Here is a 23635-nt window from a genome sequence, read left to right as displayed (position 1 = left end):
AAGCCCAATCTTATTAAATCTACTGCAAAAGGACCTCAACCATGCTGGTAGCAGATGAGAAATTGGGGGGAACTGGACATTCCAAGGTTGAGAGCAAATAGCCTAACAGACTCAAGAGGGTCTATGTATAGGGGAGAGCAGTAAATCTTGAAAGAATCATGGAATGGGTTGGATTGACAGGGATCTTAAAGGATAACTCCTTTGTCTGTCAAAAGCGTGTCTGAAATACAGTGACTTACTGTTTGTTTGCTTTTTCGGATTACATAAATATTAAGTAGAAACTAACTAAACAGAATCAACTTGGGGAAAGAAACCTAGAAAGCAGTGCTTCTGCAAGAAGCTCTAACACTGGCCAGGTATGAAGGGCACTACCATAAGGTTAAAAACCCCAACGGTATAAATATAGGCAGAGAGCAGATTTTTGGCACGGCAGCTTTTGATGGTGTCTTATCCCATCCCACTCGTCTGGAGCAGTAGGAGACCAGGCAGTGCCATGATCTGCTCTTCCCTTTGTTTGCTGTGGCATCTGTAAGAAGAGCTGACGTGAGGTAGGGAGGGGGGAGGAGCAGAGCCAAGAGGGTGTAATTCAGCCACGGTTCAGCCCTGCAGGAGATCCAGCCATGGGCTTCCCTCCAGCATTACAAGGCAGCGCTGCCTGTGCCAAGTTACTTACGAGCTGCTCTGCCAGCTCGAAATCCAGGTCCAGCAGATTAACTCTGAGAGGTCTGTTGTAGGTGAACCCACGGCCGAACTCCAGCTGCATCACTCTGTCAAAATTGCTCACTCGGTCCAGCCCGACGAAGATGAGAGCGCTGACACCTGAGAGGGGGGAAGCAGAGGGGGCTTTGGGATGGGGCCAGGTGCTCTGCAGAGCCTGCACACCCTCCCTGGTGATGACACATCCTTATCCACCTCTCTGATTGCAAAAGGAGCTTATTTGACTGAGAACGGGCACATTCAGTGCGAGTTACCCACGTGCTTAGGTGGCTGCAGGCAGCTAAATATCACAGTAAGGCAGTGAAGAACAGCCCGTGCCTGTAGAACTCATGAAATCCTTATTCCTTACTGCCCAAAGCCAGTGGATTCATGAGAAATGGGGGCAAGATGGGTCACATGTAAACATGGACTGTAATCGCTGCCTTGAAGAGTAAAAGGTTTACCTTCTGCATGCAAAGTAGATGAAGCAGCTTCCAGCTGACTTATTGGGTCATCTGCACCATCAGTAAAATGGATTATGACCTGGGAGAGAAATAAGTTTATATCAGAAAGTTTCAGAAACACAATCAAAGTGCAACCTGAAGGGCCTTTTTTCCAGGGGATGCTTCGTCTGAGAGGAGATGGGGGAACTGCTATGCCTTTTCCAGGCCATGTTTTTTCCAGGGACTTCTGTGCCAGGTTCCCGCACATTGTCTCATGCAGGTGTTTGTTGCTAGAGCACGATCAGGGAAATATCTGGAGAGCAATAGTTTGCAGCCAGGCAGTGGTCACGGGCACTGGCTGCAGCGATGCTCAATCAACTGTCAGGACAGGACCCTGACAATGAAGTGGGAGCGCAGGAAACAGGCAGGGTTTAGGTGACTGAATTTATGGTGAATAAATTTACTTATTTAACGAATAATTTTTAAAAAATCGTTATGAGTTTACAGTCGCCTTTTTTTTTTTTTTTTTAAATACACCAGAAGCCAGCTTCCCTGGCCAACACCCCCCCCAGTGGCCTTGGATTTGACTCACCTTGGCGCTGCCGGAGGGCGAGGATCTGAACTTGCTGAGGTAGGATCTCAGCGTGTCCGCCGTGAGGAGGTAGGGCCCGCGACCGCGCATGTCCCGGAACCGCTCGAACAGCTCGGGCTGGTACTCGGAGAAGTCCAGTCCCTCCACGGGTCCCCCCTGTGCCTGGGCCATGATGGCCACCCTGACGTTGGGTGCCTGGTTGCCAGTGCAGCTGATCCTCTGCATCTGCGTTATCCTGTTCAGCACGGACTCGACCCGGGACTCCAGACCTCTCTGGGAATTGAATATATTTTGGCCGGGCCCAACATCCGTGACATCAAAGCCAAGTATCACATCCAAGTCACAATCTGAAAGGGAAATGCAGAGAGAGAGAAGAGCATCACTGAGCAATGTGATGATTGTTTTTCAAGTAATGGCTTTTTTAGTCACTCTTTTAGTCATTAGTGAAGACATTCTGCATCAAGAACTGCCAGCACTTGATACACAAGCGCCTTCTATTTCCTTTCATCATAGCAATGATAACCTGAAAAAAATTTGCCTTTTATTAATTTTAAGTTTTTTTCTTTTTTCTTTTCATTGGGAGGAGCTGCCTAAACCAAGTCCAAGAGAAATTTTCATTTTCACCAGGCAGCCAAGACTGCTCCTTTTTTTCCACTGCATGAAAACCTGTCAGTACTTGCACAGTGTACCTATACCCTTTGCCTGTGCTTGAAGTGACAGTCCTCCAGCCTCAGGGATGCAGAGGGAGGTGACAACCAGGTAACTGATCCCAAATCCCTGAAAGGTGTAGCTAGGATTTATATGAGACAGCTGGGAATTAGAGAAGAAACACGATTTGAAGATGCTCAGCCCAAGCCAACAAGGTGACGCACAGTCTGCCTTTCTGCTGGAATATTTAGTGGGGGTGTGGAATCACCCTGCAGCCACCAAGCTGCCCGTTGGTCTGGAGCATGGGGAAATCAGGCTGCTGGATGCCTTTCCTCAGGATTTAACATCTTCCTCTCCTACATAGGCTTTCAAACAGGGAGGTATTTGAATTCTCTTTGATATTAGTCCCACTGGTGCTGCACTTGGGAAGCGCTCCTGGTTACCACCAGCAGTGGTTTGCTTTTCCCTGCACTCAGTTTTCATTCTCAGCTGGAGCTGCTGCTCAGCTCAGGGCTGCTGTGACTCTCCAGCTTCTCCAGCAGTTCAGGTGACGCCTCTGCTCAATGCCAGAGGGCTGAGCTGTGTTCAGTCACGCTGGGAGTAGGACTGGCTGTAATGTAGTAAGTAAAACCAGCTGCTGGGAGTCAGATCTGACAGCAATACCAGCTCACTTACTCACCGCAATTCCCCTGCGTGGCTTCTGAAGCAGCCGAATCATGGGATTCCCTCTTAAGGCAATTCTGCCTTAATCTACAACCACTCACGCGCTGGCTTTCCCTCATGTACTTGTTGTGAGATCCAGTGGGCACCCTGGACAGTCTGGTAAGAAAAATTGTTTTCCCCCTCCAGTGCCTAAAGGGTTTATGAGAGAGCTGGAGAAGGACTTTGGGCAAGGGCATGGAGTGACAGGGCAAGGGGGAACGGCTTCCCACTGCCAGAGGGTAGGGTTAGATGGGATATTGGGAAGAAATTCTTCCTGGTGAGGCACTGGCACAGTTTGCCCCATTTCTGGAACTGTTCGAGGCCAGGTTGGATGATGCTTGGAGCAACCTCATCTACCAGAATGTGTCCTATGACAGGGAGGTTGGAACTATATGATCTTTGGGGTCCCTTCCAACCCAAACCATTTTAGAATTCTATGATTCTGTGATTTCCAGCACACTCTGTATGCCCGAATGGCCAAGAAGTCCAATTAGCTTGTAATAGACACCAAGGGCAAAACAAGGACCATCACTTTTCATTTTGGCACGGAATAAGTTTGTCTGTTAAGATGATACTGTTATCATGTCCCTACACATCTGGGAGAAAGGAGGTGAGACTTAGTCCAAAGGCAGCTAAATAGAGGACTCCCTTCGAGACAGTGATAGGAAGCCAGTGATTTAGTGCCTGATTGTCACATCTGAAATGAATTTCAGCACGATGGCACCTCTGTGGTGATACTACACCATGTTACACACACAAACAAGCAGCTCTTGTACCAAAGGTTTGCAGTCCCCCACCACACTCATGAAGGAGGAATGAGCCCATGCTGCGCCTCAGGCTGTAGGCAAAGCACAAGAGCAGAATGGATAAGTCCATCAAAATACTTTGGATATTTAAAGCCACCCTTGGGAATGATCTCAGCACATTACAAAAGAATTGTGCTTACCTCTTGTCACCTCTGCTACTCCCGGGCACAGTGTCTCCTCCATAGCGGCTTCCAGTGTGACCAGGACCTGCTCATTGAGCTCAGACAGCTCCTGGGCTGTGGATGCTCTGAAGCTCATGGCACTCTCACTGGCCAACATGCTGACTTCCTTCAGGTCAATGTTTCTCACGCCCACTGCGAACACCTTTACGCCTTTCTGCGTGATTTCCTGGGAGGCCCTTGGCCCGTCATCCGTAGACGTCCCACCCGTGACGATGAAGGCGATCTGGGGCACCCTCTGGTCGATTCGGCTGCCGGCCTCCTTCACAAAGTGTCTTTCCTGGATGTGCTTGATGGCTGCACCAGTGTTTGCCACTCGCCCGCCTTTGTAGATGACTTTGTTGATCGCATCTAAAATCTGAGGTTTGGTGGAGTAGTCCTTGAGGAAAAACTCGTCGGTGACATCTGAGTTGTACTGGGCCAGTCCTACCTGGATAGAGTCCCCATCCCTATAAATGGCGTCCACCACAGAGTAGACAAACTGAAGAACTTCTTGGAAGTTATCTCTCCCCAGATTGATGGAGCCATCCAGCAAAAACACAATGTCAGCCTGCTTTTTACCTCCTGAAAAAATCACAAAGCAAACACAGTTGTTAACAATTGTTTGCAGCATCTATAATATTTAAGTGGCTTAGTGCTTTGTGAAGCATCACTTTGCAAGGTGAAGTTTCTCTCTCCTTTCTACCACTTTAGTTTCATCAACCCTTGGCAGGATTTTACATCCACACAAGAAGAAAGATTTTGTATAACACTTCATACAGCATTACTTGTTTTTGTGATAGACACCCTTATCTCATTTCTAATTTAATTCCATTCTTTCCTACGCTCAGCAAGATGTGTTTCAAAGTGTTCTTTTTATCAATGTGACTAAAGGGATGGGAATCAAAAGGTGTAATCATAGAATCATTTTCACATTGTACAGATACAATCTGTGCTCTGTTCAGAAAAGTCTACAGGAAGAATAGCAGCCTTACCAGGTAAGAATGGTCCAGGTGTTTCTGTTGTAGGTATTGGAAGCTCTTCAAGAATCCTCTGAACCCTCTTTTCTAAAGTTGAGAGTCCTGTGAAGTCCTGTACCACAAGCACACGCTCAGGATCGTTGGTAATGATCTGCAGCTGGTCCCTGTCCACATTCCTGGCTCCAACACCCAGGGGTTTGATGTTTGTTGAGGTGATCACATTAGCAGGTCTGTTCACGTCATCCTGGGACCGGTCTCCGAGGATGACGACGAGGTGCTGGGGCACTCCATCTTCTATCCTGCTCCCCGCAGACTTGATGAAGTAGTTCTTCACCACGTAGTCCAGGGCTTTGCCAGCGTTCAGGGGGGAGCCCCCTCTAAGCCTCAAACGGCGGATGGCTTGCAGGACGGCATTTTTGGACTTGTGGGTCTTCAGGTAGAACTCAGGAAAGACATTATTGCTGAACTGTACCACCCCGATTCGCACTTTGTTTGGCCCCACTTCCAGCTGCTGAACAATCCTGCTGATGAAATCCCGAATGTGAGCAAGCCCCTCAGGCCTAACGCTGTCCGAGCTGTCAATGAGGAAGACAACGTCCTTTTCCTCACCAGAAATATCTGCGGGGAAGCAAGAAGAGAGGAAATTATTGGTGTGCCAAAGCCTTTGCTAAAGCTTTACTGGAGGATTTCTGCGCTATCTGCTCTCGTGGGAGGTAAAGCCACACAACATATTTTAGCCAACTTTAGTCATGGTGTTCTGGGGGCCCTCTCCAGAAGGGCTTGTGTGCAAGTGGGCATGTGTGTGCTAACAGTCTGCCTGATCTTTGAAGCAGGCATCACTTAGAGCCTTATCTGTTTTGTTCATTAATGCTCTAATCTGGACTTGTCAATGTTTCCAGCTTTATGTCTGTTTCCTAGAGAGCTGCTAGATGGGAATAGGCAACTGTACACACTGCAGAATTTGAATTGAAAACCGAAATAGCAATGTATTGACTTGAAAATTATAAGTTATAATGTACTTTAGGAACTTGAGTAGAATTTCCACCTATCTGGAAGTTTCCTTCCAAGACTGTACATGTGCTGCACATTTGCTTTTGTCTAAGGAAAACCTCAGCTTAAGGGAAGGCTTTTTCGGGCAACATTTACTTGAGTAGCAACTTGGAGACAGCCAGTCCTGACAGCACCTTACCTATGGGGGGTTGCACATCTCCCAGCAGCTGCCTGATTTGGTCCACAGTCAGGGTTTCAATAGGAGTCAGCAGCTTCTGCTCGAGGCTGGGCAGTTCCTGGAAGCTGGAGACTTGGAATACATAATCAGGACTAAGGGAAATCTGTACCATCTCCTCAGTATCCACATTCTTTGCTATCATCATAGGTGCCACCCCCACTTGTTTGACTTGGAGCGATGGATTCTCGAAGTCATCGTCGGACTTGCGGGAAGAGAGGATGATCAAAAACTGAGGGACACCCTCCTCTATGCGGCTCCCGGAGGGCCGGGTGAAGATGGTCTTTGCCACAAACTCAAGGGCCTCCCCCACGTTCACCTGCTGGCCACCCTTGGACCGCAGCTGCCTCACAGCACTCTGCACCTCGTCCTTGGTGGAGTGGGTGTTGAGCAGGAACTCCACGTGGGGATGCTCGCTGAACTGGACCACCGAGATCCTGGTGGTGTCAATGCCCACGTCCAGGTTGTTCACTATCCTCCCGATGAGGTCGCGGATGAGGTAGAACTCCTGGGCGGCGTAGCGGGAGCCGTCTACCATGAACACAACGTCCCTCCTCACACCCGCTGCGGGAGAGAAGGCAGTGGTCAGGAGGTGCACCAAGCATTGCTCATGGAAAGCAGCTAAGCTCGTCATCTACACCACTGCCTTTGGCCATGGGGAGGATGCTCCTTGTCTCGTTGCCTGTGATTACCTCCTGGGAGCCCCAGCAGGCAGCTGTGGGTCCAAGACAGAGACAGGGCCAGTCTGCTAGGCACATCCCCAGGGAGCAAGAATAGCAACTTCCAGAGCAAAGGAAGCAAGAGGGAGCAGGGGACACTTGGAACAATAACTCCTTGTGGGATGTCCACCCAAGGAAACATATCCTGGTGATAGTCCTTACTCAGGGCAGGTTGCTAGGCAGCCTGGGATGGTTTTACACTCAGAACTACCCCACTTTCTTTGGGTTTGTCCTCTAGGAAAGCTTCTATCCTATTATTCTCTCAGCTTCTGCCTTTCCAGGATGACTTTTTGATTCCTAATTAAGTATTTTTTGCAGTGGTAATTCAGGTCAGAGCTTGAATTATCAAAGTATATCTCACTGATAAATGAAGATAGAGGAAGGTGGTCTGGCTTAGGAACAGACAGAGTAGGATGGTGAGCTGCTAAGGGACTGATCTGGGTTACTCTTCTCTCAGGCATACACTGGCTGTATTTCATTCTGAGAACAGAAATGGAAGATCTGATCCTTTTCCCGTTGCCCACTTCAAATTTCCCTTCCCCTGGTGAATGAGGGTGGCAAATATAAGAAAAATCAGCATGTCTTACATATAGCAGAGAGCTGACCTTGATTTATAGCAGTGTGATAGTGTTCCTGTAGCATCTAAATGATGCAATTTCCACTCCAGAAGGAATAGCATGGATTTAAAATCCATCCATTTAAAATAAGATTAAGGAAATAGCATTCACTTTTTGGGTCTTCCATGTGGATATATCGTGGACCACCTTGAGAGACTGGACTTAAAGGTGGCTCAGCTTAATTACAGAGCTTCTAACAACCCTAAGTAGTGCACCAACAGTGAGACCAAGATTGACTGGGAGTCTTAGCCGTGACCATCTTTGCTTTTCTCGGTTTGTGTTGCAACCATGATGTTACTAAACATCATATTTTGCTGCTGGCTCTTGGTGCAGACACAAACATCTTCTCACCTGGGCTGGGAGATGTAAAAACCAGATCAGGGGCAAGTGACTCTATCTCTTTCTTGGTCAGCCGGATGACTCTGTTCGAGACGACCTGCTGCACCGAATCCAGCTGGCTGAAGTCGGGAACAGAGATTGCAAAATCCGGTACGAAGGAAATAGTCTGCAGTTCTGTGAGGTCAGCATTTCCAATCCCAATGCCGAAGGGCACTGTGCCACTCGTCTTCAGGACCACTGAGGGCCTCCTCACGTCGTCCTGGGACCGGTCAGCAGTCAGCAGAATCAGGAACTGTGGGACGCCCTCTGCTATCCTGCTGCCACTCGACACCGTGAACACATTCCTGATGAGATAGTCGAGGGCTGCTCCAGTGTTCAGAGGAGATCCTCCCATAACCTTCAGCTCCTGGATGGCACTGATGAGATCTGCTTTCTCCTCGTGGGTGTCGAGCAAGAACTCAGGTTGTATGATGTTGCTGTACTGTACGACAGCGACACGGACCTTGTCACGACCGATGTCCAGGCTTTCAATAACTCTTTGGACAAACGTCTTCAGTAAAGGGAAACCTCTTCTGACACCATCCGAGCCATCGATTAGAAACACCACATCCTTCTTCTCACCTCTCTCAACTACTGTTTGAGACAAGTAAGGGGAGGGGGGAATAAGTGAGATGCTGTTTTGCAGTGATTAATATTCTCTGCGTACATTGAACCAAAGGAGTACAAAAGCTCGGGGAGGAGAAAGCGAGGTGTCAGGACAAGTGGTTCAGTTCCTTTGCCATCAGATGCAATCCCTGGTGAAGAGGCAGATGGGTGGAAGTTGGTGGAAACCACAGTGCAGTGGATGCCATGCCTTACCCACGGGTCATAGAATCATAGATTCATAGGAAATAGGATGCAAAGGGACTCTGGGTGCCATCTCCTACCTGAGGCTGGGAGAAGCCATCTGCTCCCAAGGGAGCTGGGAAGTTGATATTTGGCTTTGCACTACGCAGGAGGAGTCTGGGGCATCAGGAATATTTTTCTCGCAGCAAACTCTGAGTCTCTGGATGAAATGACATATTGCAGGGAGTGCTCATGGGGAGATGGTGAAGAGAGGGAGAGAAGAGCTTTTCTGAGGCACCACTGGACTTAGAAATAAATACTTCTGCACATGCCCAGAATAAAAATAAGAAATAGCTGGAAAGGACATCCAGCTGAAAATGCTGAAATTATCTTCTAAAATGTTAGATACTGGGGAGGGGGGGGGGGCAGGAGTTTGTTGTTTGTTTGTTTTGGGTTTTTTTTGCTTGGTGTATTTTTTTTTTTTTACTATTTTCAGGCAGGAAAAAAGAAAAGTTAATTGTGACCAAAGATTCTTTATTTAAAAAAAAAAAAAAAAAAAAAATAGAAAAACCTCCAAGACCATGAATTGTCAAAGATCAGAGAATTATTGATGGATTCTGCTACTGATCAGCAGAATTGCAAAGCTTTGGCTTAACCAAGCAGAAAACATCCCTGGTTCTCAAACACACCAACTGCTGGACAGCATTCCCAAAATATCTTGGCAGGAACATGATCTGTCTCTCTGAAGAAAATCTTAAATATCTGCTTTATGAATGCTAGACCTATAAAGAAATAACAAGGGCAGTTGAATTCTTAATGCAGACTTCAGATCAAATTTATTATTTAAGAGGACTGTTGGAAACCTGGTGGATTAATGTCTAGGACTAGAACATTAATATAGGTGGGAAGAGGGAACAGATGTTGCCTGGTGTGTCCCAATTTCATATACTTCCTCTAAAATTCAGGAGCAGGAAAAAGTCCTATTAAAAGTGTCTAGATAGTGGATAAAGAAGAAAAAAATATGGACACTCTAACAAAGTGTCTCTCTTTTAGCCAAGAATACTAGGAAAAGTGGGTGGATGCAGCTATCAGTGAGCTAATAGCCCAATTATCCTTGGTGGTCCAAGGGATTCAAAATGATCTTGACACGACACAAATGGTTTGAAAAGGGAGGGTGGAATTCAAGAGCACTAGCTGCACAAGTCTTTGTTGAGGCAGAAACTGCACAAATATGAGAGGGGTAATGAATCTGCATGGAAAGGGTGGGGCAAGAGATGACCAGGGGATGCGATTGTTGCACTCTGGTCATTTGGAGCAGGCTGATGTTGGAGAGGAAAGGGTAAAAATGCAGAATAAGATCTACAAGGCCTACCAGGGTAGATTGAATGAGCTGGGTACAGAGCTGGTGACATGAAGACAGAGACAAGACATGCATGGCACACAAAACATGGGAGCGAGCTGACATCTGTATCCTTCTCGAGTTCAAGGAGATGTAAAAGGCTTAAACTGTGACTAAGGAGGCAGAAGTTTGACATTAAGGGAAAATGTTTATTGATATAGATCAAAGGGATTGAACAGATTGATTATGGAGGCTGGGAAATCTCCACCAGAGGGTTTCCAGAACAGATTAGACCAATGTCAGCTGGTTCTGGACAAGAAGATCCTGTTGGGGGCAAGGGCATGTAGCAGATGGCACTTTGAGGTCCCTTCCAGCCCTATTTCTTTTTTATGTTTCTATGATTCTAAGTCCATCTGCTCAGGACTTTTATGAAGAGATGATGTGGATGTTATTACACTTTTCCTTGTCTCCACCCCCTATTCGAAGACAAGGTAATGCTCAAATTAGGGCTGCCTCAGGAAATCACACAGCTGTACATTCATAATTTCCAGCACCACAGACTGAATTTATAATTGTGGCAGTGTGATCCTCTTTATGATTCTTTTTTTTAATATTCTTCAATTAATCCATCTCATCTACTGAGCTTCAACCATAATAGAGCTGAGAGCATCTTATTTATTGGTGCGTAGGAACAAAATCTATAAACTGCCATCGTATCCTGTAAGAAACAACAGAGCAAGAGTGAATCCAGTGCTCTGCAGTGCTCCTTACACACTACCACTCCTCCAGAAAAGGGAGGATGGAAAAAGAAATCAAGACAAGCCTGTATCTGCTTCTTCTAGCCCTTGCCCAGCACTGTACATCAATTACCGCACTGTCTCTGAGGCAATGACTCCTTCTTATTTCAGTTTTGTACCCATGTAACAGCACCAACTGCAGCTCTTCCAGCTGAACAAAAGGCATTTTCCTTACTTATCTTTAAAATTCAATTTGAACCTTAATACTTTGCTGGATCAGGGTCTGAGGAGAGGAAAATCTAAGTGCAATAGCAGTTTCTACATAATTGTTTCAAACACCACCAGACCCAAATGCCTCAGCTGCCAATTGAGATGGGGCAGGTAAGTAATTTCTTTCAGCTTCTTGGAAACCCCAGGGCTCCCTATACCTGTTGGCTGAAGCTGGACAGTTTTCAACAGGTTCACTACGTTTGGCTGAAACTCTGAAATCCGAGACAGGGACTCGACGTTCACAATGAATTGAGGGGCAGAAACGATCCTTTCCAGCTCCACAAGGTCGGCATTTTTGGCTTTGATAGCAAAGCTCACAACTCCAGCTTGCTTCAGAACATCTGATGGTTCCTCCACATCGTCAGTTGATCTCCCAGCAGCGAGGAGGACCAAAAACTGAGGAACCCCTTCTTCGATCCTGCTTCCAGCTTCCTTGACGAACAGCCTCCTTATAGTTTCATCAAGTGCAGCTCCAATGTTCAGTTGCTTCCCAGTTTTAATCTTCATCCTTTTCACTTTGAGAAGCATATCTTGCTTAGACGTGTATTCGGCAAAGTCAAATTCAACTTGGATGGTGTCACTGAATTGAGCTACTGCTACTCGTGTGGCATCAGCACCCACGTTCAGGTCAGAAATGACTTTGTGTACAAAATCCCGGACGGCAGGAAAGCTACCCAAGAGGTTGGCTGAGCCATCAATCAGGAATAAAATATCTTTCTTGCTTTCTAGAATAAATTCACAAATGAAAAGAGGGGGAAAAGAGATATGAAGGCATTTTTCTCCTTACACAGCAACCTAGAAACTTCTCTACAAGTCAGCTGGGTTTCAAACTTTCAATATTCTCATTTACCAAAGTATTCAAAGTCTACAGGATTAAACAGCCCCTTTGACTTATTTATCTGAGAAAGAAAGTTAAGCAAGAACACCCCTATCCTAAGATCCAATAAATTCAGGCACCAGACAGACATACCACACATTGTATCACATCAGATCATGTCATAAATTGGCTGATCCAGTGATGTTTAAGGTCTAGCAATATGTCAATAATACAAGCATGAAGTAAAACAGCAGTGTTGGGGGGTTTTTTCTATTTAAAGGCTCAGTAGAAAACAAATAGAGATTAGTTCATACACACATACACAAAGCATTTTCTGTACCTTCTCCCATTTGCATCACAAGGAACATCTAAATCCGTAGGTGAGTTATAACTTTCAGAGGAGAAAAAAACTTTTACCTGTTTCCATTTGATGCCCTTTTAATCTCATTGAATACCCAAGATAAACCCAAGCATCTCGTATCTGTGTGTCTTAACATCTTTCATAATAATCTTGATGTCTTTCCATACTAACCAATCCTTGTTGTTCTTATGTCTTCATAAGCACACAGCCACAATAATGGAATTAGTGAGAAAATACCTGTTTAAAAAGGGTTAAACCTGCCAACAGCTTTTGGGTTTAACGTTGGAGGATAACTTTGAATATAGGGAGTCAAATCCAGCCTCTGTAACAGCCTGGTAACATCACTTTGACCAAGTGGTTCTGGGAATGGATTTGGCCTCCTGTACCTGTACCTCTGCTCCTCTGTGCTTTTGGTGTGACTTTAACCTTTCCACACCAGTCCTTGCGGCCAAAAGCTCGTGCTCCCATTGCCTGATTTAGTGCACGTGATGCATTTACAGGTTGTGGCACTATTATGGCAACAGAAAGGGAGCACCTGAGGCAGTGACTGGTGGGCATAGACTCACTCGGATCCTCCTTTGGTCCTGACCTACCAAAAAGCGCAAAACTGTGCTTTTAAAGCATGGTAGCAGTGACTTGAACAAAATGAAGAGCTGCTAGTGTCAAGCCATGTATTCATAGACTCATAGAATGGTTTAGGTTGGAAGGGACCTTAAAGATCACCTATTTAAGCACAGCTATAACCACTTTGATGACTCAGGGCTTGGACAGATGTCAAAGTGTACATTGGAAAGAAGAAATTAACTTAAACAAGAATAACTTAATGCAGTCAACATGAAGGAAGGTAGGTATTACCTGTTGGGGCGAGTGGAACCTCTTCCACACCTCCACTAACATATGTTGTTATAGGTTTATTTAATTCCTGGGGTAAAGCTGGCAGACCACTGAAATCATCCATAAAATACACCATTCTTGGATTAAAGGCAATCTGTTCAAGCTCTGCCTTATCCGCACTCCTAACGCCAACAGCAAAAGTCAGCACTCCGGCTCGAGCTAATTCATTGGAAACTTGCAAGAAGGGATCTGCAGACCTCCCTGCCGTCACCAGGACTAGGACCTGTGGCACTTGTTCATTTATTCTGCTCCCACCAGCTTCCGTGAAGTGGTTCGAAAGCACAAAGTTCAGTGCAGAGCCAGTGTTCAGCACTGACCCCCCCTTGGGCCTCAGCTGCCCCATACGTTGAATTATGTCTGATTTGGTTTGGTAGGAGTATAGGGAAAACTCGGTTTGGGGAGTGTCGCTAAATTGCACTAAGCCAACTCGGATTTTGTCACTGCCGACATCAAGGTCGTTAACTAGGGTGGCAACAAAGTCCCGCACAAAGGGGAAGTTGGCATTTCCAACGTTGAGTGATCCATCCAAAAGAAAGATGATATCCCTTTTGGTTACTTGAACTGCAGTAGAGCACAGAAAACAACATGAGACATCACAGAAAACAAAAACGGAAATTTTTTCTCATGTGTGCATGCAGCATACGCCGTACACGCATGTAAACCTGGTTAGGACAGAGAGAGAAGAGCAAGGGTGTGATCAGCACAGAGGAAATGAGGACCTTGATGGAAATGACTGAATGGGGCAGGGAAGGATTCTAACTCGTACTGAAAACTCTTCTGAATATCGGGTTTATCAACAGCCTCTCCCGTGGCAGATATTTCCAATGGCTGCTGATGCCAGAGTTGTGTGCTCTGAGGCAGATCCTTAACCAGCAGAAAGCAGTTTGGTTGATTCTGGTGGAGCAACATCAAATTACACCTACAGACACCTTGCTCATCTGGAAGTCACCACACATAGACCTGGGGCTTCCCAGCAAAGCTTTAGGGAATTATATGGCTTTCTGGCACCAGTGCTAGCACCCCCTTACTGAGCATTCCACAGGGATGCTCCCGTGCATCCCTAGAGGTGGAGAGATATGTCCTGTCCCTCAGTGACTTCCACAGTCCTGCAGTGGCTGGTCCGTGGGGCAGAGTCAGGCTCCACCTGCATGGGGAAACAGTTGTGCCAAGTAGCCAAACTGGTTGGTGTTTTGAGTGGGTATTACAAATAACTTTTGCTAAGGCTCAGAGAAGCCGGTTCAGATGACAATGCAGTGGCTGCCTGAGGACACCTGCCTTCTGACCTCTGCATTTAATGCACTTTAATGTTGGCAGTTACAGACATCCATTTGTGGGCTGGCGAAGGAGGAGAAATTTCCCACTTTGGGCAGTAACCAGCCAGTTCTCGGTTTGTTTTTAGGGTTAAATCCTCCCCGGGCTGTATCTCTGGCATCTGTGCCCCAGCACACAGATCTACACCCCAAGAAACCACAGGATTATCACCCTGTGCTTTTTTTGCTCTAAACACATCATGTCTAGATCACAGACCAAAACACCAAAATTTTAAACAAGATCTCATAGAACTGACAACTCATCTAATTCATCCCTCCTGGATGCCTTCCTCCAAAGAGTTATTCAAAATTTATTTATGCCCATTGCTAATTCTGCCCATTATCTTTCTATTGAAAGTGTTTATGACTATATTCATCCATATCTCTAGCTTGCCTTGTCCCTGTAAGCATGCTGTCCTGTATATAAAATACATAAATACTGACATATTGAAAACAAAAGGGGAAAAAACCTGACTGTTTAGAATACAGGAACTGTTCTCAGATTTTACAGATTGTCTTGGCTTCCTGTATTTTTAATTTTTCCCAGAAAAGTGCCATTCAAGGCTCAGGGCGAGACAATATCCAGTTAAAATGGAAGTGCCCAGTGTCAAAATCAGTTTTCTTACTGCTATTAATAATTTAAAGGAGTAGGATCTGATCCCTTGCTTATTATGTATGTGAATAGCTGTGAGAACAGTAGAAAAAAAGACTGGAAAAAAGAGAAGCTGCACAAAAATGAGCTTTGAACAGGGATATATAGGAACATTTTTAATTTACGTTGAAAAATAAAAATGCAAGATTTGGTGTATAGCCATGCAAAACGGTATTAGCAGGAAACACACTCTGAAACAAAGCTTATTAAATGATAAGTCCTGTGATATTCATCTTAATTAAGGACAAATATTGGTAAACTGATCTCAAAATGTCTGCTCTGTATGTAGATCAGCCATAGGCTTTAATTCTTTATGGGCTCTTTCCAAACATTCCATTTCTTTTGCACTTGGTTTATAATTTTAAATTACTTTATAAAGTAGAAAAAATATGGACACGGTTCAACAGCCACTAAGCCAACGGGAACCTCACTATTGACCTTACTGGGAGCTGGAAGAAGTCCTGGTTTTTTAATGCCATGAGACAGGAATGCAATGTTCAAATCTGACCTAGTGCAGCATGGATTCAACCTCAAGCTTCTCTAGGGGAAGAAATCCTGAGAAATTTGGTATAAAATCTCTCTGCACCCAGAACATCTCTTGAAGTGCAGGGGAGACTCCCTCAAAAGACATGACCCTCGCAGTTGGATTGCTTCCAAAGTCTACTGGTGTCAATGGCAAAACCAACTAAAAAGAACCCACTGGCTCCACGGGGCTTTGGATCATCTTCTAAACTGACTAAATGAAAAACAACACTGCAGCATTCTCAATTACACCTCTTAGGGCTTGAGCTTAGTAAATGATAAGGGAACTGTAAATATATTCTTAAAGGGTGAGTCTCAGTCCAACAGCATCAGGGTAGCTTTCTCTGGACATCTCCATGAACAAATGGGCTTATGTTCTTCACACTCCGAAGAAACTTCTATGTTCCTGAGCAAATACCCACCACCAATGATTCTCAAACTGAGGAGAGATTTTAACATTCCCCATGTGTCCCATTAATAGGTTACACAAACCCTAAGTGAGGGCAAAAGCCTCTGTTGAACAATTTTGGTACCTAACTAGTAAAGCACATCTTCCACATCCAGGCCTTGGTGACAAACATGAAAAGGGACAAAAATCTTCAGGAAGGGGTGATAAAGCTGTAACAACAACCACACTACCAAGTTCACCAACCTGTTCATCCACTTACTAAACAGAGAGACAACATTTAACCATGCTGGAACATGTGTTTGATGCTTTTTTTCCCCCATTATCTCCACATGGCATAGAATAAGAGTTGACAAACGTAAAAACCATATTTCCTTAATTAGAAAAAGGCAATTAATTACCTGAGGGTGGTTCTTGGACAATCAGTCCTCCTGAGAGTGTCCGGATAGGCGACAGCACCTGAGGTAGAATGGCTTGCATGAACTGAAGGCGGAAGTCCTCTGGGTTGAACACAAAATCTCTCTCATGGGCAATTTCTTGAAGTTCTGCCAGGTCGGCGTTTCTCGACCCCACAGCGAGGGTCACTATCCGGTTCCTTTTCATCTCTGCTGCCGCTTGGTCAACAGCATCCCTGGACTTACCCCCAGTGATGAGCACCAGCATGGGGAGCACCCCCTCCTCCACCCTGCACCCAGCAGCACTGGTGAAGAAGTTGGTCCTCACGAAGTCCAGCGCTGAGCCAGTGTTGAGTGTCGTGCCACCCATGAGCTTCATCCTCCTCACATTAGTCATCACATCCTTTCTGGTCTGGTGGGTGTTAAAATAGAACTCTGGCTTCACCGTGTCTGCGTACTGCGCCACTGCCACTTGGATCAGGTCGGGTCCAACCTCCAGCCTCTGGACAATTTTGGCAACGAAATCGCGAATTGCGTTAAAGGGGGCAGCCCCCAGAGCAGTTGAGCCATCTATCAGGAAGACTATATCCTTCTTGTTCACTTCAATAACTGCAAGTAACACATGAACATCATGTTAGCAGAAGTCTTCACCACACTCAGCATCATTTCTATATCAACAGTGCAGCAATGTTGGCTTGAAGTACTGTTAATCTCGATACCTTTAAAAGGGTCCTGCTTTCAAAACATAATTGCTTTTTAGGTTCTAACAGAGGGCTAATAATAAATTTGAATGTTTCCCCTTTCTAAAACACAGAAGAGCTGAAGAGTGGCAAAAATGTTGTTGTTTACACACTTTAATATTAAAATGTCTGTACATATCAAAGCAAAGGATGAAAGTCAAACAGTGAAGAGAAATCTTGGCATTTAGCTGGCACAGGAGATAAAATAAGCAGCTGATGCTCCCTCCATCTGCAGTGAAACCATCTGAATCATGCTTCAGCATCTCAAAAGGATTAGTTCCAAAGACCAATGACACAAGTAAAGAACGGTCTCCATTTAACGTACCTGATTTCGGGTCTTCAAATCCTACATTTTATTCCTTATCTAACAAAAACAAGTAAGGATTTTTCTTGGCACAGCTAGCCCAATCATGGAAGAGCATTCCAGTGCCCTGGCTAAGTTTAAAGGAGGATAATTAGGGAGGAAAAAACCCCTGTTGTGCAGCATTAGAACCAAAGCATCATCATATTTAACACAGCAAATATATTTTAAAAAAGGTAAATATTAGCAAGACCAATATCATTATGATAACAGCATTCTACATGATCATCACGGGGCCTGATCTTAATACCATCTTTTAGATGACCCCACTCACATTATCATGTCCCTGATTTCATGCCATTGATGTCAAAGAGGAAACCCTGTGCTGCTTCCAAGTTATGCTGAGTACTATGACTCATTATGTTATGGACCTGGGGGGTCCTTAAATCACCTACCTACATAAGAGCTCCTGAGATGGAGTCAATATTCAAGGAGGCAGGTCCATCACCTCCCAGGCTCACTGCTATGACCAGTACAGAGCCTGGGGGAAGAGGAGACCTGGCATGTTTGGGACCTCACATCCCTCAGGGCAAGCGGTAGCAAACACTGCCTTGCCCTGCTGGGATGCAGAAGGGCACCCCCTCAGCCTGTCAGGGCTCCACTGCCTGGAGGCTGTTTACTTTGGATTTCAGCAGAGAACAAAGCTTTGGCTGCAGTCCTCCTTGGCCACACACCAGCTGGCCACGGACAGCAGTGCTCCCAAAGGCTGGTGGCTGTCAGGTTTCTCAGTAGGGGTGAGTGCCTGAGGCTGGGCTACCCTAAGGAGTGATTTAGAGCTGGCATGAGCCCTGTGATTCGGCTGCCCCTCTGCCCTCAGACCCCGAGAGACCTGCCTCCACCAGCAAGCCTAAGCCTTTGCAAAAGCCTCTCCCAGAGTCGTGCTGGAAAGAGTTTCATTAAGGACCAATTATCAAAAAATGAAGTTTAAAATTGCCCACCGTGGTGCTGTCAGACACAAAATGATAAGAACAAGCCTGAAGTGATTGTGGTGGTGCCCTCCCTGAGCCACAGTCTCATGTGAGTTGTCAGTGAGCTGCATTTGGCTGCCCAGGCTGTCAGAACAGAGCTACTCACAAAGCAATGAGCATTTGTTTCTATGATCCCTTTCCCAGAGCCGTGACTTCCGACATTCATCCCTCCAGCCAGGTTTTTTTCCTCATCAGTTACTCCAAGGAGGAGAGGGCTGAAAACAGGAAACTTTTCAAATTGATAACAAGGGTCGAAATCTCTGCTTTGCATCACCCAGAAGAGAGTCCAAAGCATGTCCTTAGCTTGTCAGCAGCTAGAAACCCAAAAATGGAGACCCTGGAAGCTTTTGACTTTATATAGAGGTTTGGGGAAAACATCAAAGGGGCTCTAGAAAGATCTGGGAGGTCAGGAAGGAAGAGCTCCCTCCACTACTCATTCCTCTTGCAGGTCTCAAATCCTGCACTGTGATTCCTTAGAGGAATGCAAGAACCAAAACCAAAACCCAGAGGAAGAAACAACATATGATGTTAATGTCAGTGGATACAATTAGAGCAAAAGCCTTTAAGCAAGGCTGTACACATCTCCTAGTGTTTAATCCAAAGCTCTGTAAAGCTGATGGCAAGTCTCCCAAGAATTTCAAAGGATTTGGGATCAAAGCATTGCATCTGTGACTCCAAAAGCTGGGAATGTAAGAGGGTGTCAGCATCAAAGCCAGCCCTGCATAGTTCCCCCCTCATTGCCATCTCAGCTACCTTTGGTGAAGCACCTCATCTAATTTAATCATCCAGGCTCCCCCAGTAGTTGAAGGACGGAGGAGAAGAGAGGCAGAAAGTCACTTTGAGGTACCCATTTATCCCAGGAGGATGAGTGCACAGCCAGAGAGCTTAAGGTGACTTTAGTATTTCACAGGAACACGTGGCACCCCAATGGGTTTGGCACCCACTTCAGGCTGTGGCGTCTCCCAAACCAGTGTTTTACGTTCCAGGCTTCCAAGATGCTGATGCAAACCAAGCAGAGCAGTCAAAATTGATTTCCATGGTTGCTAGAGATAGGACATTCCCTAAAGCTCCTTTGAAAATAGCAACTCCTCCATTTAGCATATCCATCTCTATGTAATTGCACGAGCCAGTGCTGCTGTAGCACCTCCCACGAATGAGCTGGCATTCTCAGGGAGAAATAGGCAAGTGCAGATGAAACCAAATGTACCCACATTTTTAATCTCACCATTCGAACTGTTAAAAATCAGAGGGGAGGAAAGAGAGGTTTGCAGGGGTCCTGGTGTGCACATTTTAGCTAGACATGCTGACTTCATCTTACTTAGCTAAATATGGTGCTTGTAGGATGCTACAAGAAAAGCTCTTTACGGTCTTTCCTGGAATAATCAAGCCAAGGTCATAAAATGATCTTTTAGGCAAATTCCTCCCTTTGATTTGAGCCATGGGACAGCAATCATGTTTAGACATAGATCAGTGAAGACATCTGGAATGCAGTTTTATAAGTCAACATACATCATGAGGAACAGTGTGTACAGAACTACAGACTGGCAACGGGATCCCAAAAGTGTTGTTTGCATTAAGCATCCTGTTAATGAAGTGCAGAAACTCCAGCCTGGCCCTTTCCAGGGGCCTCTGAAATATGACATATTGTGTCTTTCATAAAACCTCTCCATCAGTGAATTTAAACTAGTCCTAAGACCAGAAGGTGAGAAACTCGTAATCACCTACTTGCTCAGTAAATCCAGGTATTCTTTATTCTACTGCACCCAACCTAATGCTAGTCCAGAAATAATGTCAATGGGGCTTAAGGGTGACAAAGTGACCTAAGTGGAACATTGACACCTGCATTTTGATGTCCCGTGGCCTTGTGGAAAGCTGTAAACTTTCTCAGCTAATGGATCAAAGGGAAATGTATGTCAGCCAGGTAGAGATTTCACTTCAGAAGCACTAAGGGCTGCTTGCCTTTTAACAAAGTTAACAGTGCAGGAATTTCACCCTTTTCCCAAGGACAGCCCACAGCTCCCAAGAGGTATGGAATTTTACTGTTTTAGCAAGCTGATAACTTCAACGCTGGTAAACAGGGATCCACTAACATCCCTGTTAGCTTCCCCAGCCACATTTTATTCTCGTGACACTTTCAACTGACATACAATGTAAGCTCACATGACATAAATGTTTCACAGCTGACAGTGCTGCAGTGTTTATTCCCATGGTGTTTAGATACCCCAATAAGGATTATATGAGCCTTTTTATACTCTTTTTTTATACTCCATTTCTGTCCTTTAAAACACCATTTCATGTGATTTATTGCAACAAAACCTCATGGTTTTTGAAAGATAACCCACTGGTCCAACGAGTTTCTGCACATTAGCCACAGGACTATTTGTCTTTCCCGTGGTTTGTCCATAACCAGACAAGAAGGATGAATTGAAAAAAAAATTCTTTAGATAATTAAAGAGCTAAATATGTTTGCAAAGTGTGCAAAAGCTCATTCATTCATCGATTCATGGAAATGCAATGGTCTAGAAAGGCATACATACCTTCAGTCACAATGGTTGGGGCCGCTAACAAAATGAGTCTTTGGGCCACTCCAACAATGTTGGGCAGTAACAATTCTCGAAGAGCATCAAGGTTACGGATATCCAGGGCAGTATATGCGAAGCTTCCATCAGTAGCAATCTGCTGCAGCTCTGCACTGTCAGCATTCAGGACCCCAATGCTAAATGAAAACACACCAGCTTGCTTCACCGCTAACAAGCCCTCTCGGATATCATCACTAGACTCTCCACCACTTATCAGCACTAAAATCTGAGGCACCGCTTCCTCTATCCTGCTGCCTCCCGCCTGGGTGAAGAGGTTCTCCACCACAAACTCCAGTGCTGCACCGGTGTTCGCTTCCTCGCCACCGCGGAAGCCGAGTGCCTTCACGGCATCCAGAACATCCGCTTTTGTGGAGTAGCTGTTCAAAGCGAACTCGGTTCTGGGTTGATCACTATACTGCACCACCCCAATGTGTATCTGCTGAACTCCAACTCTGAGGCTTTCAATCAAATTTACAAGGAAATCACGTATGGCTTGAAAATTGACACTTCCGATGTTGTTTGATCCATCAATAAGGAAAATAAGGTCAGCAGATTCTTGAGCTTTAAAAAAAAGAAATGCAAAAGGTGAAAGCATTAAAATGGGTGATTACATGCGGTTGTACAGTGTTCTGACATGTTTCTTGGAAAACCAGTAAGAAACACAAAAATGAGAAAACAAAACACGTGATCACTGAGGAGGTGACGTTTGCCTCTTAGTTCTGCATTCTGATTGAATATAGGCTCCCAGCCCCTTCCCAGTAGCATCCACGACCCATCAAGAGAGGGCTTCAGTGGACACAACCTGAGCCAGTGGCTGTACTTACGCAGGGGTCAGCAGTGCTGGCACACAAGGAGAAAACTTGGCAAAATAAAAATTTGGGAAACCAAGATCCATTCCACCAGTACTGTCCAAATGTTTAGACAGAGCCACAAGAAAAAGGTGGATTTTGGTGACAATTCACACCAAAGATGGCAGGTGAGGACAGTAATATTCACTGGGAGTTTTATCATCACAGTCTCTTATTTTTTGGAAGCTGAACAGCCAGGATTTACTGGATTCATGGAACATTTCAGCCTCTCTGTCACAATTCTGCTCTTTTCTGGTTAAACACAGCGGCTGAATATACTGGCTTCTCCCACCATGAAGGACTATTATTTGAAATGCATTTGTTAGAAACAATTGAAAAGGTTTTGGTTGCTTTTCTTGCACTGTAACTCTTTGACCAGCTGCCAGCATCCAACCGGTGTTATTTGTCCAGCAAGGTGGACCCATACAATTCTCAACCCGGGCCATGCAAAAATTGTCTCGCTTTAAATATTATGCACAAGATTGATTATTGCAAGAGGAGTCTGGTCTGATATCTGGTCCTATGGACTCTGGATATTCAATCAAAGAATGCAGAATCAGGTTAAAAAAGGGTGATGAAATCAGTCATGACACAATTATCCAACTCTATTTGTTGTGACCATACCCAGATGATCACAAGCATTTGCTGAAAATATACACACACCAAACAGAGCTTGTATATGGCATGAACATGGTGCCGAGGGGGAGCATTTCTGCTGTGAGACTTACCAAAGCAGACCCAAAATGCCCTGGTGTCTGCCCTTACTCCTTTTGCTCAACTAATTTTACCATCAACATCACCAAGAGCTGTGTGCATGGAAAAAAAGAAGGGGTGAAGAATACCCCTAAAGAATGGTTGGATATTTCCATGCTATTGGATCTCCAATCTTGTGAAGAACTCAAATTTCAGACTATTTGCAAATGAATGACAAGCAGCATTTAGAAATATCAATCAGCTCTCAACTTTTGAAAGCCAAAGGTGAAACCAGTAGAAAAACTGACATGGAGTTTGGCAGGGCCAGGAATAAACCTCAGGTCTTTGCTATTAACCAGCAGTGCCAGTAATTTATTTGTTTGTTTATTTATTGCCTGTTTGATCGTTCTTCTGTAAATGTTTTCATACACTGCAATGCCCTCCAGAGATTCAAATAATGGTGCAATTCCAGCAACAAGGACTCCAGGGCACCATCACTCCCCTGGGCCAACTCAGTAGCCAGTGTTGGCTTGGAGAACTTCAACAGGGTTCAGCAAAGAGCTCCAGGATTTATTTCTCCCTGGAGACAAAATTTAGGGTTGCTTAGGTCTGTCTTTACTGTGCCATTATCAGTTGGGATGTACACGTCCTACTTCATCATACAAATGAAAGGGAAATCTCAAAGTGGTTGTGCCCAGGGCTGCTTATCTCTTTTGAGGAGCAAGATTTCAGCCACTAATGGGAGCCATCACACCAGCTCCCACCAGAGAGAAAATAGATATGAAACAGATGGGTTGGATAATTTGTCATCACTGTAAAAAAACCTTGTATTTCAGTGCACATTTATGGAACAAGCCGGTGTGGAGAACAAATAAAAGCATGCTGGTTACACAACTAAGCAAGGAAGGTCAGATGAGACAGACAGCTCAGCTTTAACAAATCCATCAGGGCAAACTTGGGGCTGACTGTTGTACTTACATGAGTCAGCTCTGG

The 23635-nt window shown here is 45.2% G+C and overlaps 1 protein-coding gene across 10 annotated transcripts in view; it reads right to left on the bottom strand.

The window, feature by feature from the left end:
- The window catches only part of COL6A3 (collagen type VI alpha 3 chain), a 61849-nt gene that overhangs the window by 25844 nt on the left and 12370 nt on the right, over positions 1-23635 (bottom strand). For 6 of the 10 annotated variants that reach the window (XM_064660265.1, XM_064660266.1, XM_064660257.1 and 3 more), the window contains 11 exons: positions 21060-21662; positions 16460-17062; positions 13130-13729; positions 11255-11821; positions 7938-8558; positions 6215-6814; positions 5041-5643; positions 4028-4630; positions 1732-2078; positions 1161-1239; positions 674-819 (listed from right to left, as the gene is read on the bottom strand). In XM_064660265.1, coding sequence (XP_064516335.1) covers positions 674-819; positions 1161-1239; positions 1732-2078; positions 4028-4630; positions 5041-5643; positions 6215-6814; positions 7938-8558; positions 11255-11821; positions 13130-13729; positions 16460-17062; positions 21060-21662 — 5372 coding nt within the window. The remainder of the gene's footprint in view (positions 1-673; positions 820-1160; positions 1240-1731; positions 2079-4027; positions 4631-5040; positions 5644-6214; positions 6815-7937; positions 8559-11254; positions 11822-13129; positions 13730-16459; positions 17063-21059; positions 21663-23635) is intronic. The other 4 variants (XM_064660261.1, XM_064660262.1, XM_064660263.1 and 1 more) reach the window with 4 other exon arrangements.

Source organism: Pseudopipra pipra, chromosome 7 (genome assembly GCF_036250125.1).
Source record: "Pseudopipra pipra isolate bDixPip1 chromosome 7, bDixPip1.hap1, whole genome shotgun sequence".
NCBI classification, from domain to species: Eukaryota; Metazoa; Chordata; class Aves; order Passeriformes; family Pipridae; genus Pseudopipra; species Pseudopipra pipra.
The sequence above is the reverse complement of the archived record's forward strand: the minus strand, read 5'-3'. Positions and strand labels throughout refer to the sequence as shown.